This window comes from Agelaius phoeniceus, chromosome 9, assembly GCF_051311805.1.
Source record: "Agelaius phoeniceus isolate bAgePho1 chromosome 9, bAgePho1.hap1, whole genome shotgun sequence".
NCBI lineage: Eukaryota > Metazoa > Chordata > Aves > Passeriformes > Icteridae > Agelaius > Agelaius phoeniceus.
This window is the reverse complement of record NC_135273.1, coordinates 35,099,510-35,116,231: the sequence shown is the minus strand read 5'-3', so window position 1 is coordinate 35,116,231 and position 16,722 is coordinate 35,099,510. Positions and strand designations below refer to the sequence as shown.

At 39.7% G+C, this 16,722-nt stretch overlaps 1 protein-coding gene across 5 annotated transcripts in view; it reads right to left on the bottom strand.

Moving 5' to 3' along the window:
* The window catches only part of CTNNA3 (catenin alpha 3), a 440,676-nt gene that overhangs the window by 151,975 nt on the left and 271,979 nt on the right, over nucleotides 1–16,722 (bottom strand). For all 5 annotated transcript variants that reach the window (XR_013183524.1, XM_077183545.1, XM_054637288.2 and 2 more), the window contains one exon: nucleotides 6,825–6,917. Coding sequence is in view for 4 of the 5 variants with exons in the window: in XM_077183545.1 (XP_077039660.1) it covers nucleotides 6,825–6,917 (93 nt within the window). In the remaining variant the exon portion in view is untranslated. The remainder of the gene's footprint in view (nucleotides 1–6,824; nucleotides 6,918–16,722) is intronic.

Here is a 16,722-nt window from a genome sequence, read left to right as displayed (position 1 = left end):
AGAGATGCTGGAAGATGAAAGTGAAGACTGAAAACAACCTCAAGGCATTTTGTAGTTAATTATTCTCTCTCCAAGTACTATCATAAGTGAGCCAAGCAGTCCAAGCCAGCATGAGACTTTCAGGGGAACCTAAGAGTAACAGTGGGGGAGATGTTCCCCCCTTTCAAACTGTTTATTAGAGAAGTTCAAGCCAAAACAAACATCTATTTGTACAGAAGCATAAAGTACTGTGCCTTCCAACACATGTTGGTGTTCCACAGCTTTAGGATTCATAGTACCCCAATAAGCTTGCTACAAGGTTTTGAAAATGACAAACCTCAGTTTCCATAAACTGAGCAAGATAATGTCCTGCATATACTAGTGCCAGTACATTATGCTAGGGGATATAAGAAAGACTTTTCCTTTCAGTCTTTGTCATAGGCAGACACCTGGTTTTGTACACGTCCCTTCAGTGCAGACTGCCCTTGACATGAACACTGCACGGCTCTGATGGTACAGGCTCCCTCCATCCCAACAGGGTCACACACCACTGCTCCCACTGGGAACTGCACTAGCAACTTCTCCCACACCATGTCTCCTGGGAACCGGCAACAACAGCTCTCCACCAATCCTGGACACTGCCTTCTGTCACCAAAGCTGTGCCACTGCCAGCGCAAGCTGGCGTCAGTCAATGGCTCTGCAGTGCCACCAAAAGCAGCGACTGCTCCCCCAGACTGCCCTCACTCCCTTCCCCCGAGTTCAGACACAGCAAACTGCACTGGGCAGCTGGCCTGAAGGCAAACTCAACCTTCCTGCTTCCCAGGGGGACTCTCAGCAGTTTCCTGACCCAGACTGCTGAGCAGCTTTGGGACTGCTCCTGCGGGAAGGGGCAGAATGAGGCTTGGGAGCAGGGAGAGAGGGAAGTCTCCTGCAGCACTGATGCTGTAAACCAGACCAAGTGGTTGTGGAACCAGGATGCATGAGAAGGAACTAAACATAGGAGTGCTCAAGAAGTCTACCATAAATACCAAGGTTAATGATGAAATCCTCATCTTCAGCAGCATTGTGAGTGAACTTTGCAACATGGTGAAAACGTACATGAAAACCATCGCTTCACCAGACTCCTTTCAGAAATAGTACTACTAAGGCACAATCCATACTTTTAACTGAATTCTCCACTGAAAGGCTTTACCACAAGAAGTCTCTAAGACAGAGATCTCTAAGAGATGATACCCAAGAAGTCCAATACTGTTGGATACTAACATCTATTGTCTGTCTTTTAAGCAGATGGTAGAGAACTCACTGATTTACCATGTTCTCCCCCATTACTTCTGCCCTGTATCTGAAGGAAATTGTATTAATACAGATAAAAAGAGATACCACAAAGGTGGTTCAAGCAAGAAGATGAACTGTGGTTAATAAAGTGATGCTGGTGAAGAGTCTTTATGAGGCTAAGAAAAAATCTTCTTCAATATTCCCCACTATTTAACGTGCCAGAGCAAATAAAAAAATGGATGTTTTATTTTTCTCTCATGAAAGAGTAAATATACACGAAATGCAAAGTACTAGCTTCAAAAATCCACAGCATCATAAAATAAATACTTGCACTCCAATACCTGAAAAATGCAACATATGAGAAGTCCTGCCCACTGATTAGCTATCAAGTCTCATTTTTGTGAGCAAGAATTTTCATGTTTGCTATTACCTATTTCCTAGAAAATTACACAGAAGGAAATAATATCCATTTGTCTGTATCAACAAAAAAAAGGCAAGACAATTAAAGTGTAAATCCATGGAAAGAATTCTTTAGCTCTTCTCAAAGGAAGAGCTGAATTCCTCCATCCATTTTCATAACAGAAAAACACAATATTTAATTTTGAGAAAAAAATTGTAGGACATTCCCATGAAAGCTTGATCAAAACTTATAAAGCATAACAAAGTCACAGTCAGTTTCTAAGAAAGCAAGCAGAGAGCACACAAGCCCTGCTTGGGAAGTAGAGTTTCTCAAGTTGGGTTTTTGTGTATGGGACACAGAGCTGTCACTGTTGGGCTGCTGAAGGCTTCCAAGGCACTTTGAACCAAACTGGAGGCTATGGCTGTACTTGGAAGAGCAGAGAATGCAAGTGGCTGCTGCACTGGCATGGAGATGCTTTGCCTGGATCCCTTTCTGCACACACACACACACACACGCTCTCCAAAAAACCCCTCAATCCCTCAACTCTTGGTTCTGTGGTATTTCTGAATACACTGATAAATGCAGACGATTTCACATGACCCTGAAAGACACATGACAGGCTTAATATTCTCTGCTAGCAAGATAGGAAAGAAAGCATCACAACAACAGGGCTGAAATTAAAATTCAAAGAAAGGAAGGCTGCAGGGGCTGGTTTCTTGCAAGGCTTGGGGGTTTTTGCCCTTCTCACTGTAGGTACACGTGTCAATAGAGAAACAGCTCTATAATACCAAAATACAGCAGTCAGTTCCAGACTGTCACGTTGGCATTGAAGAAACAGATGAATTTTGCTGGACAAGCCAAATACAAAATGTTCAAGACAGCTGTCAGATCAGTATTTCAATGGTCTGTAAACGTGTATGAATATATTCCCACTGATCAGCTCAGCATCTTCCTTACTCCAATTCTCTCTCCATGTTACCTGAACTGCCACAGTGACTTATTTACCAAACCACCATAGCCAAAAAATCACCTCCTATATTTACTAGTGTGGAATCCTTTGAACCCCTCAGGGAAATCCCCAGGGCCTTGCCCTGGAAGGACACACCACAGAGTCCAGCTAGGCTGAAAGAGAAGACTTCCCCATGGAGCCTCTCAACACTGATTCGTCCCAGTTTTCATTTCCCATATGTTCCTAATTCTTGTGGTCTCTCCTTTCCCTGTTTCCTCATTGGTTGTGGTACCCCTGGTGGCCAGCCCCATCTCCCCTGCAGGACAATGCCCTTTGCAGCACCCCGTGCCCTCAGACCACTGGCTGCTGACCCCACACTTAACCCTGTGCACGCCATGACCAGGTCTCTTGCCTGGATTCCCTTTGGGGTGCTGCAATAAACCTCGCTGGTACTGACCATATAAAGGCCCTTTTGCCCCTCTTGGCTGAGCTAGCTATGCTGAGTGGGGCGTGTGGACTTGCCTGAATGCTCACCCAAGTGGCTTTTCCACAGGAGATGCTCATTGGGAATTAGGTAGAAGCATCCACCACCTAAACACCATGCTGCTACACACTGGTTTATCACAGAGCAGGCAGTATTAAAAGCTACTATTAAGTAGGCAGGCAGTATTAAAAGCTACTAGCAGCATATTAAGTTCTAAGCAGCAAGAAAAGACAGCATTCAAAATCACAGCTGAATCCTTCACAACTGTGCCAAGTGTTATACACTTTTCATTAATTACATAGAATTGCTTCTCACCTCACTTTATAACCAGATGGTTTCTATCTATCTCTCAATACTTAAGAGAAAAACAGAGCTCACCAAAATACTAAGATCCAAGGTTCTGCTTATACCAGTGCTTACACCTCTTCTTTAAAATATCTGGTAAAGTCTTCCATAGGATCAAATTACTTTCCAAAATTTTTTTTATCACCATCTGAAGATTAAGCTAAACCATGAACATTTGTGTGTTTTTCTTGCATTTTCCTTCCTTTCATGATGTTCCAGTAATTACCCTGTACCACTCTGGTAACTCGCAACAAGCTCCAGTGAGAGCTCCCTTTCAAAGGAAGTGAGCCAAAAATTCACTGTTTCAGATCCAGCTCTTCTAAAATATCCCAAACTCCCTGCTCCTTACAACTCTCCAGGGATCTTTGTGCTAATAAAAAGGCTCCAGGCAGAGCCCTCTGACACACTGAAGATCATCTTAGCTGTTGCCTTACAACCACCCACCTCTGATCTCCACTTGGACACAACTGTTCCAGTTTTAGGCTCCAGGACATTCTTCTCAAAAGCAGCAGCTCAGGATGTGAAAGCTGATTAGACCATAAAAATGTAAAAACCTATGAAGAATTCAGATAGAGAAACCAGATTCTCATCTGCTCATCTCTGGTTTCCCACAGGATAGTTCTCCCTCTCTATGTTAACAGGTTTACCATTATTACCAGGTATTCCAGAGGACTGTTAGAGCAACCACAGTCTTCCCCAAACACACCACTGAAATCAAGCACAGGAGTAACAAACCCAAAATGGGTATTAGCAAAACAGCTTTACAGACTTATATAGCCTTGCTTTTAAAAACAAAAGCTTGTTAGCTTCTGTTGGTCCTTTCCATTCCCTTTCTTTCCCATGCACTCAGCTGAAGTCAAGATTCTGCTGACACACCAGGACAGTAACATGGATTCCCAATACAAGTGACACTGGAGATCTTACTTACCTGACAACAATCAATTCTCCCAGGCAAAAGTGAGTTATAGGAACAGAAATCATTCTTCACCAAATCATATGCAACCAGCTGTTCTTTTTTTTATTTTTATTGCTGATTTAACACTAAATTAATTTCTCTTAAAAATTCATAACATTACAGAATCATTATGTGTTTTGCATTGGCTCCAATGTAAATGCCCAGCTTATTTCATTTGTTGAACAGTCAAAATATTTGCTAATAATTTCACTTGACAAAACAAAAAAAAGGTGTATGGATGTGATGGCCTGGTCAGAGAGCAAGAAAACCAGATAAGTTTTCCCAGAATCAGCTTGTGAGACATTAGGGAGTTGAAAGTAAACAATGATTGCTTGTTATTATAAACAAGCTGCAGGTGTTGTTTTCCTACTCTGTGTTTTCCTGGTTTTCTCAAAGATTGTTTATAGGAAAGGGGTTTTGTTAATCAGGCAACCAGGTGAAATGTACTGATTAACTGGCCAGTCTGGTCTGTGTGTATCAGAACAGTGAATAAAGAGAGAATCCAAAGTCAGGTGGATGCTGTGCAAAGCCTTCTGGTGAGTCTGGGTCTTTCTTACTCAACAGCAACAAGGGCTCCAAATCCACCCTCTCCATTTTACCTACAGCAGATGAGATGTATGATGCATGATTAATGTAACAAAAGCCAAAAGGCTTTCCTCCAGTGCTTGCCAATTCTGTAGCTGCCTTTTCCTCTGTGCTCCATAGGAAGTTATGCTGTCAAATCTGCAAAACTCCAAAGTGTTTGCTGTAATTGCTAGGGGGCTTTTAGTTGGTACTTTTTGGGGCATTTGGGGTCAGGAGGCTCTTCTATTTCTACTATATCAGATTTCAATCCATACTTTCCTTTAATAAATATTTTGTAGAGCACATAAAGTACCTTTCTTTTCATTCTGAAGATTTAAGAGCATTGGGGAGTTCTGCATGTGAATTTCCCCACTCTGAACTCTGATATGCCTCACAGGGAACTTAAGATATAATTATTTTCCCTATGGAAAGTTTTTAAATGATATGGCATAATCTGGTGTACTGAAAAAATGCAGGAGCCTTAATCTGCTATTTCTTACCTAGGTAAAAAGCAAATTGCTTTCATGAGGCATGGTACTTATTAAGAAAGCAGCAAATCCTGCACAATGAACATCCTGTTTGTAGTAATATAATCTTCTGTGTATTCCACATTCTCTTTTTAGTCAAATCTGTAATCATCAACTAATTCACCCCAGTTTACCTTGAGGTTAAACAAAAGGAAAGAAATAAACCCAAGAAACTTTAATTTTAGTATAGGAAATTAAAAGCCTAGAAACTTAAATGAAGAAAAATTAATATTTTAGTCAAAATTAGATTTTAAGAGTTTCTGGTATCAGATATGGAGGTTTCAATTTCAATTAAAAAGCTGTATTGGGATGCATAATAATCCATTATAAAAGTGCACCTGACCCCTGGAAAAACAAAGAAGCAGGAAGAAGCCTTCTTATAAATCCAGGAACACATTAAATCACATACAAGAGTGATCTGAAACACAGAACTCTCCAAGTTTTAAAAACAGACATTGAAACTGAATTATTCAAGAGAAAACATTGGTTTGTGACATTTTCAGAACACCATACTTCCTTGACAGAAATTTTTCATTTCTCCAAGACCTGCATTTATTCAACAGGCATAAAAATGAACTTCTCAAGCTTGCTATTGAACATATTAATATTTGCTCTTCAACTTTTATTTCAACTACATTACCACAAAAGGGTACGAATACTTATGCCACTGTGTAAACTGCAGTGTTCTTCAAAGAACTAATGATCTTGAAATTATGCAGCCTCAAGGCTGCAACACAGATCAGATTCACAGGAATCAGTGAAATCTTTGCTCTAAAAGATCTATGCTGAAATTTTTATATTTCTGTAACTCTGAACATGACAAAGTGAACACATTTTTTGGTACTTAATATCTTAGAAAAAGTGTATCTGTAGCTGTGCTTTTTTCCCATTCACTTCCTTAAGATGAAAGTTCAAGTTTTTAAATTGGTGATAATCAGAAGAATTCATACTTTACTGTTCCCTTACACAAAACCCAAAACAAGTGGTGAGTCTTTCAAGTTGAAGGTCAAAATAAGTACTATTTCAGAGTAAATGATCCCAAATTTTTCACGTTACTCATGAAATTGCTCATTCAATCAGGTGTTTCAGAAACAGAGCAGCATATTTTTGCAATTGCAGTTTTTAAGAACCCCCAACCAATAGAGGCTATTAACCATTTCTATGTTAACCACAGAGCAAATGAACAGATTACCTAAGTATTTGCATTTATCATTTGACCTCCATTTGCTACGCTGAGCTGTGTAAATGGAATGTGAAGTTAGACAAAAGGAACACAAGGAAACATCTGCATTGTGTGACAACACCCTAGTGTTTGTGACAGTGGGAATGAAGTGAACACCTCCTACCTGTGGGCACAAAGTCTCAATGTGATTTGCTGCCATTTGGACAATTTTCGTTCCATCTTCATTTGTTGACAATGAACAAGCAAGATTAGCAACCTTAAATAAAATAGACAAATTTAAATTAGCAATCAGCCTTGTAAGCAAGTATTCCTGCTCAGACTTCAAACCTGCCAAAAAACATCTCTGCTAGAAAGCCTTCATTTTGGGGGAGAAATATTTTGTCAAAGAATGCTTTTGAACAGGGAAACACTGCAGGAGGGAAAAAGAGCTGTGGAAAGAGGTGACAGTGATGAGAAATCTTACCACCTCACCCCAGTTTAGGCTCAGCAGGTAACAGCTGCAGAGTGGTGTTTAGAAAATAGGAGGACATTTCAAAGTAAGAGCCTAAGGTTTCAGCAGATTGTCTGTGATCTTGTCCCTTAATTTTTCAGAGCCCTTCAAACCATAACCAGCTTTTACACTGTTCTTTTAAACTTACTTTTAAAACCTTAAAGCTCAAATAAAATTTATCTTGTTTTAATTAAACACAAAATAATTTCTGCCCTGAGCTATCAACAAATTATTCTTTTAGTGGCATGGTTTTCAACTGAAATAATCATATCATACAGCATATACAGTGCAACCAACAGTGACAAGGTATATGGAAACTTGAAATCTGTGAAAGAACAAATCTATCTTCTATTATAACATATACCATAGAGATACAGCTTCCTTTAAAGTAAAAATCTCTTCCACAATGCTCCACAAGTTGAAATGGATGAAGGAGAAAGTATCTCACTGCAAATGAGTATCAACAGGCTGAAAGAGACAGGTCTGACAAAGGTTCAGGAGAGGCTGGGATCCAGAAGATCTTTATATCCTGCTGTAGTAATATCGAGTCCTTCTGTAAACTACTCCACACTTGTCAACCATCACAGCCTTACCCGAAGTAGCTGCACTGCCTACAACCACTTAATGTTCATGCAGCCCAAACAGTGCCTGAGAGCCAGACCTCTGCAGTGCTGCAAATATCAACACACACAGCCACAGTCATTGTGGAGTTACCCAAAACTCAAACAACAACTTCTACAGTTCAGCTGCCATGAAATAAAAGCAAATCTTCCTTTATCAACATTTTAGGACACCATCACTACTAGTTGAAGAATAATCTACTACACCAAAGGCTTTTATTATTCTTACTTAATTGATAGAAGTAATTACAAGGCATTAGTCAGTGCAAAGACAAATAAATTACTTTTCCTATTGAAAATTCAGAAGAGATTAAGAATCACTTTCTGAAGGGGATGAGATTTGGAATGCAGGGCCTTCCACATACGCCTGTACCTACACAAAAATACTTTGTACAACTTTCCCTGGTATTCCAAGGGAAATACCAACGGTTCCCTACCCATGTGATGTATTACCTTTTCCACATTAAAAAAAATGGCTAAAACTGAAGAAATCCAGTTTTCATCAATGCACTAACACTGTATTCTCTTTTATTTGAAGTAAACTGGCATAGGTTGGTTTGTTAACGCAGTATCTGAAAAAAAAAGGGGTTTGATTCTATGCTTTCCTTCCTGACTCTTCAACTTAAACTACCCACAGATGACTTTGTATCATCACAATACAGTCCTAAAAGATGCTATTCCCTCCCCTCAAAAAAAGAAATAAAACTAGCTGTTTTTCTTTGGAGTGCAGGTCAGGAGTTTTCACTACTGGTCCCAACAATTCATTCATACTGGCTTCAGTATTTTAATTCCTTTGCCTCAGTCTCTGAGGCACTTGTGTATCCCTAATTTAAATCTGTGTTCACTCATACTTTGTTCCTACACCACCTATGTAAAATAAAGCACTCTACAGGACTCAGTGCAAACATTATTGATTTAAAGAACTCTTCTATGTCTAAAGCAGCAACATTTCAAGGGTAAAATAAAAAGGCAATGCCAGCCATTCCTCCAGGACAAAAACTCTCAGCAGCTTTTTTTTTTTTCTTTACCATAAGGTAACCAGGTTTTTCAAATTCATTTGGCAGTTTCAAGAAAAACTTTACTTTCATTTCTTGGAATCCAGAACAAACGTGTGCAATATGGAGCTCCTGTTTATCAGTGAGGAACTGCTCTAAGCAGTTTTCTCCCTGCCATGATGAGCAAGGCAGATACAGACAGTTCACAGCAACTTTTTATCCTGTTTCCTAGTTACACTGGCTCCAACATTTCAGTGCAAATACAGTCCTTGATGTAAATTGTGTCACAGTCACAGAATAATAAATTAGGATGAAAGAGGTTCCCAGAGATCATGTACTCCAACCCCCGTTCAAAATATGAGAATGAACTTGACACCACCTGGTGCTCAATGTAACACATCCGCACTGGGGACAAGTTCTGTGAGTGTTTCCAGATCATATGGGAGATCAGAAGGGTTAAAAAGTGTGGCTCTTCTCTGGCAAAGCATGCTCAGGTTGGGAAGGAGCTCTTAATGCACAAGTATTCCTTTTTATTTGAAGTCAACAGCAATTAGAGTTTTTTGAATATAAAGAGGAAAAACTTTCTGATCTTATGCTTCCCCTCCTGATCCTTCAGCTCTAAGCATTCCTTGCTCATGGCCCATTCCAGAATAGTATTCTCAAAGCACAAACAGCAATCCTAGGGTAGGGTATAAGCACTAGGAATTTACATTAGGCCATTTTACAACAGCAAACAGAGGTCTGTAATATTCACATAAAAATATCTATTAAGTTAAACAAAGTAGCATTGGCTACTTTGGAATAAACATATGCTGTATTTTGGATGAGTATTTGGAGTTCATACTACAGTGCATTGCCAGCAGCAAATTTAGACCTTTGCCTTTCATTTTCAGCAATGTTAATAAGGCTTTTGTTTTCATGAGAAAATGGGTAGAATTTTCTTCTCCTGGCATTGAAGCAGCACTTGTCCACATGTACCTTATGCATAAGTAAAAGGGCTTTCAGTCAGTCTCAGCAGCAGGTGGTGAGGCTCACAGCTATGCCACCCAAAGACAATTCAGATCCCTGAAGTCATTAACATGGTTTCAGCCATCAGCACATTCACTGTTGGTACTTCCCTCAGCAGCTCCTGAAGAGATCATCTCAACACAAATCCAAACCACAATAATTCAAATAAATCACACAGAAGGAGGCAAACACTTGTGTGTAATTTTTCCAAGCAGGAGCAAGGGCATGTGTGAACCTGAAGTCTCTTTTGAGGCTATAATGTTGCTAATAAGGAGGGCAAGCTGTTTCAGCAATAGTAAATGTCTATAGTCTATAAGAAAAAAAAATCAAGCCCTAGCTCAGATAAGACCTTACTGTCATCTATCATACACATCTCAAAAGGTTTTTGCAATCTGAGAAATCTTCATTACACCGCAGTCTGTCCCCTAAGCAGTATAAACTACACAAATACACCACATTTCTTTTGTATTCTCTGGAAGAAACTAGCTTCCCCTAGGGGACTTCAAACCCAAGTACACTGCAACTTCAAAAACAAAACTGCAAAATGAAAATCCAAGACTGCTCTCAGTCAGAAAATAATTGTCCTTCTGAAGAGCAAAGTTTGTCAGGACAAACAAAAAGCTTTCTTGTAGGCTGGTCAGATTGAAATCAGAACTCTACCAAAGAAAAAAAAATTATCATTTTCTCCAGACATTTTAAAGACACTAAGAAAGCAGTTATAGAGCTTTTGCTTGAAAACATAACAAACAGAGAATAAACCATCCTTGATGAGGTTTAACAACATCAATTAATACACTAATTAAGGTGCAGTGGGAAAATAAGACTTTGAACTGAGCATGTAAGTGCAGCACTGGCAGTAGATAAAATATTTCCTTAGCTGGATGGATTTTTAGATTCTGAAGGCAGCAAAGAGTGCATTTTATGATGCCCATTATCTCTACACAGAAGATATGCCAATGGACCTTTCTTTTATTCCTGCAGTTATTAAATTTCTTACAGGCACTTAGCCTGGTGCTTTTACTATTGGGTGAGAGTCTACCTTTCTGTATTGGGGAGGGGGTTCCTCTCTTTACAAAATCATGACCCAACAAGTTTTCAGGCTAGAAATTGCTGAAGAGAAAGATTTGGGTACTGCAGATATATTCTGTTAAAAAATAATTCAACAAATCATATTCCTCTCCTTGATTTATACATTAAATGGGACTGGTGCATCGAGGAGAGAGCACAACTGGAAATGCGTGTCCAGATTTTTTCAGTTCCTACTTTTTACCAAACTGAAAGGCAAAGAAAGATGCACTTAAAGGCCATGAGAGATACACTATACATGAACAAGTTCACTCTGTTGTCCAAACTTCCTTGGGGTGCAAGACTTCTTCCCTTGCCTATGCTCACACAAGTGCATTCACACTTTGCATCCCCCAGTGTTCTCTCCCCAGGCAGAGGATGAAGGCTTTAAGTGAAGATGAAGGCTCAAGCTTCATCCAACCTCAGATTTCCACTGGGTATTAATGCAAAACAGAAAACACATTTAGGCAAAACACCCTGGAGAGCCACTAATTACCTCCAGTGGATTTCCAAAAGGTGTGGTAATTCTTAGCAGCCAAATGCATGAAGCTATCTATTGCTGAAAGTAACAGAGATAGCCTAACATGCTTTCTGTAGACAAAAGGGACCTGTCCCCAATCCCTTAACAGCCTCAGGGCAAGTGGAAGCTCATGTGCAAAGTAAGATTGCCTCTTCCCTGGGAGGGCTCTTGTGTTCATTCTGCTGGAAAGGGACAGAAATCCTTGGGAGAGACATTGCAGCCATGACTTCAGGATGCAATACAGTGGTTCAGGAATGAATCCTGGCTCAGACTTAACTCCAGGCTGAGAACAAAATGGAAAGTCAAATGCAAAAGTGAGATGTTTTAAGTAGTAGAGGAGTAAATAATCACTGCACTGCCTCACCACCTGTTTCATTTGCAGTTGAGAACAGCTTTGCTGATATATTGTCCACACTGCACAGCAAGAATTAGATGTACCCCCAAGGATTTTTTTCAGTCAAATTCACTCCATTAACTCCCAAAAATAAGTATTTGCTCAGGAACAGATTGTCTGCTAACTAGCTAAATTCTTCTTCTATAAATTGTACAAAATGAAGCAGCATGTTCTCTAGATGTGATCCCTTCTGCTCCACCAATAGAAGCTCAGATTCTTTTCATTATTGTACCCAAAGTCCCAAAGCACTTTTACTGTAAATCACTAAGGATAACTAAGTCATTAATTCCATAAAAGTTTGTTTCCTCTTCTTGGTGAAGATTTCCTGGTTTTAATTAAACACCTCCTGTTAAGAAACTGTCTCACTGAGGAAGGAGCTCCCAAAGCTCTGCCTAGCCTGAAGTGACCCAGGTCCTTCACTACACTGCAGGGTAAGCCCCAAGTCTGTACTTTAAGATTTTTTTAGCCTAGTGTGAAGAACCCTCTGATACAACCCAATCCCTCCCACTGATAACCCTACAGAAATTCTTAGTACCACACTGGGAAAGCGTTACCAAAATAAAAACTAGCATGCTTCAGATTTCACAAAAAATGAACTTGTGTGTCACAAAACTTCAAATACAGTTTTAGGAAGTTTAAAGTACTAATCTTATCATTTTAACTCTTTTTAAACACATAGTAAATATCAGAAAAACTTACTGGTTTTCCACAAAAGCAAGCAAGAGTATTTCTTATACACACCTCTAAGGAACCCTAACCAGACAGAGTGTCATTGCAACATGTGTAACATTCTCCCTGGCAAGGAATCAAAAAGGCCCAAGGAGGGCAGTGCACAAATGGACACAAAAAAAGCCCAGTAATCAATCCACTGAGGTAGAGGTTAATCCTGAATAATCACAATTCAGATGATATTTCATTTGTAGGAGAGCAACTGAACACTGAGCTGAGGAATAACATTTGAATTCCAGCATTACAGCAGTCAATACAGCTTTCAATATAAATTATATACAGTGTAAACTGATTGTAAGTGCTCTCTTCAAACCATAAATGAAAAAAATGTACTTATGTATTTTCTGCTTCTAATTTTGTGGTATACAGAAGTATCTTCTACAGGTTTGTTATGTGTTCTCAGTTTCCACCACTAGCTTTATTCATGAAGCCTTAAGAAGTCTTTTGAGGAAAATGACTGTTCATACCAAAAAGAGCCATAAAAAAACTACAAAGGTCAACATTAAATAATGATTCTATACTTTTTCAAGGAAAAGGCTACACTGATGTATGTATATCTTCCAGTCATTGCTGCATTTTATATGCATTTATGATTACTATGTGCATTTTTATGGGCTTAATAAAACTTACATAGACTACAGTATTTGTTTATAGTGAAAAAACACATTCCTGTGGACTTAAAACTTACCTCCAGTGAGCAATAAAGTAGTATCAAAACATTGCTTGTTCTCCAATCCATTTTCTACCATAAAATTTAATTTCTTTCCAGATCAAGTCAAATAGTTATACCTCAGGTCAAAAGTTACACTCTTACCTTTTATTAACTTTTACTTTTGTGGAGAAAAACTTACAAACTCTACTCAAACATGCATTTAACAAGTATTGTGCTGCTTTCCCTGCCTCCTTTAGCTTTCCACCTTCTCCTTTTTCAGAAAGACTCTTGAATCTGCTAAAGTACAGTAGGCAACTGAAAGCTTCCTCACTCTCCTTTCAGTTTCTTTTGCACTGTTCTTCATTTCACCTGTCTCCATCTCCCTCCATTTTCTGCAGAGCTGAATTAGGCAGTACTACATTGCTGCCTAACCCACTGCTAATTTGACAAAATTAGCTCAACATGCTACACCTGAGGCTTATCACTGCCCCTGCAGGTGTTACCAACCACCTGGTTAAGATGGCTCAAACTCCTCAGAGTATTATGCAACTTCAACTGTTTCCTACCAAGCATGCCCAATACTCTGCTGGTGTAATTAATAAAGCTTATATAAATACCCATGGACTGGATTGTTGAGTTTTGTTGTAGGGTTGGTTTTGTTTCCTAACAATATAATAACTGCAACTGGTTTATTTCTAGTTCCATGTGCTCAGACAAGTCTTATCTCATTCAAGTTCATCTAGGAGAGTGCCTTTATGAATTGGGCCTCAACCAAAATGAAAATAGATAATACATACACTGTGGGACAAACACAGCACACATGCAAGTGAGAATTCTGCCCAGTAAAATTCCAGAATCTATTTCCTTTTCAATAAAGGTGTCAGGCCTGATGCAGATCCCCACAAAGCTCTCTCTCACTGCTTTAGGTCACAGTTACATTTGAAGAATTCAGGTAAGGATTCCCTCTCTAGACTCTGAGCTCTATGTACATCCAAGAACAAATACTGTATTTGTATTACAGTCAAGCTCTGGCAAGCTAGCCAAAGACTCCAGTAAAACAGATAGTGCCTGTAGCTGTGACCTGTGTCTCACTAACAGTCTCTCCAAACAATGTCCCATCTGCACCAGCACCAGCCTCAATCCACTGCAGTGACTGTGAAGTGGCCCCTGATCCCTGAAGAAAGCTCCTTCCACAGGCTGAACATAACAGCAAGTGAAAGCTCTAAAGCTGAACTATGTGATGATACTCCCCCTCAGCACCATTTACTGGAGTGTTAGCCACAGGGGCTTTCCAGAAGCATGCTGTATATTAAACCAGAAGAAAGTAGGGTTTTCAAAAGGATAAAGTGGCTACTCCAATTCTGTAATCACATAACCCTCTCCTTTTCCTTATCTCAGCCTCAAAACATGGCAAATCAGAGAGCAGTTACCCATGCAGCAAGAGGACACCACCCATGCACAACTGGCCAATTCCTTACAACAACCAGGAGAAGGATTACTCCCTGCCAGAATCACAACTCCCTGCTAGAATACACAGCTCTTGAAGGAATGAGGTACATACAAGTGCTGATAAACAAATTAATTAACTGCCCCTAACTGTCTGGCAGTAGCAAGATTTGATCAAAATCTATCACCAGTGGAACTCAGTAAGGATCAGGATGGATCAAACAGTTCTCAAAACTGCATGAAACCCTCAATTTCCTGCACTTCAGCAATAAAGAGAAAAATACAACACACAGAATAAACTGTCAATAGGGTACTCAAAATTTCACGTCTTTTTTGTCTATAAAGCACAGGCAAGATTCGAACATACACATGGATATATCCTTATATGTTTTCTTATTACTTGTTAGTCAAATATTTCACAAAAAAAGGAAAAATAAAAAAAGTAAAGGTCATCCAGCTTTCAATATTCTGCCAGTGGCAATATCTGTAACCCAGCACTCTGAAAGCCTTCCCAGAGCAAGTACAAGTCCATCTCCTAGTTTAAAAGAAGAAATTTATTTAAGAAAGCAAGTCAGAGCCTAGGGCAGCTTATGTAGTATAGAACCAGCAAGCCCTCCCACTTCACACAAGAACACATCATGTGTGTTTTAAGAATTACTTTAAAGCAGTGGCTTTTCAGAACGAAAACCAATCCCACTTCCAAAGCTTCCCAGAAGTGAATTCTCTCTTGCAGTACTCTTGAAATCTCTCTCCAACCCAAGTGGCTCCCTCCAAACTTTGGAGAAGAACTTTAGCGTATTGTTGTCCTGCTTCCACTCAACAGGACTTGAAAAAGGGACAAGCAGAGGATTAGTGTAACAATCCATCCCAGACAGCTTCAAACTCAAGGACAACGAGTAACAGCTAAGGCCCAGCAGTGACCCAAACAGCAGCCCAGAGCAGGCTGTCTGTCCGTCCCTCAGCACTGCTGAGCCGCACCCCTTCCCCTCAACCAGGGCCATTCTGTCCCCAAGAACTGACACTGAAAATCTTGTAAGAGAGAAAAACCTCCAAACATATTGTCTGCTGTTGTTGCCTCACAGGTGTGAAATACAAAGCTGTGTTTGGTGTCAGGTACATACAGGAAATGTGTGTATTTGTGATTGTGGTATGTGTGGAAACCAACCATGGGACACTTATAAAGATGAATTCTGATAATAACTGAGGAAAGTAAAGCATGGAAGAAGGCCTCTGAACCTATCCTTTGTTTGCAATTAACCTTTATAAGTCTTAAGTTGATTTAGGAGCATTTGAATGAAAGCTTTAAGGATGTTGCTTTTTGACAGGAACTTTCTGCTTGTAAGCCTTAAAGAGTTTTGCAATAATAACCTTTTGAAGTATAATTTTAGAATATTGCTTGTAGTAAGGATCTTTCGAAACTATAGCTTTAGAATATATAAAAAGGAAACATGCTTATCTCACGCCTTAACAAAACAGTGAAAAGCAGCTTGAGAAAGGAAGATGAACATCAACTCAAGGACTGATAGGTTCAACCAAGGGAAGCTGGACATCACTGTTATGAGATTTATAGTCTCTGCAATTAAAAGTTGGACCCACATCTGGAAACTGGACTTCACCAGATGAAATACTCCTTCCTTCTTTCAGAAACTGGACCACCACCAGGGGATACTTCTTTTGGGATGTACATCCTGAGAAAAACTAAATCACAACAGTGTATAGAATTGTGACATAAAAATTTGGAATAGAAACTGCTGATGAGTAAAAATTGGAATAGAAACTGCTGAGAAAGCTGATGAGTACCCCTATAAATACCTGTAAGCCTCAACTATCAGTGTGCAGTTGGAGGGAAAACTTCCCCCACTGTACCCAGCGCTGTATTGCTCAAACTTTACCATATGAATTAATAAATTGATTGCTGCTTGACTATTGGCCTAGTCAAGCTTCTTATTTATAACACAGATTGCTGTTTTAGAACTTATGCTGCACGAAGTTAGTCTTTAAAGCAGCAAGGCCAGCAAAGCTCCCCAGTTTCAAAAGAGAAAGAACAACTCGAAGTAGTCGATAAAGCAGAAAACTCAGGGCTATGGGTGGTTTTAGGCGCCCCCGCCCTGCCCGTGCCGCTTCCCCTCAGCGCCAGCGGCC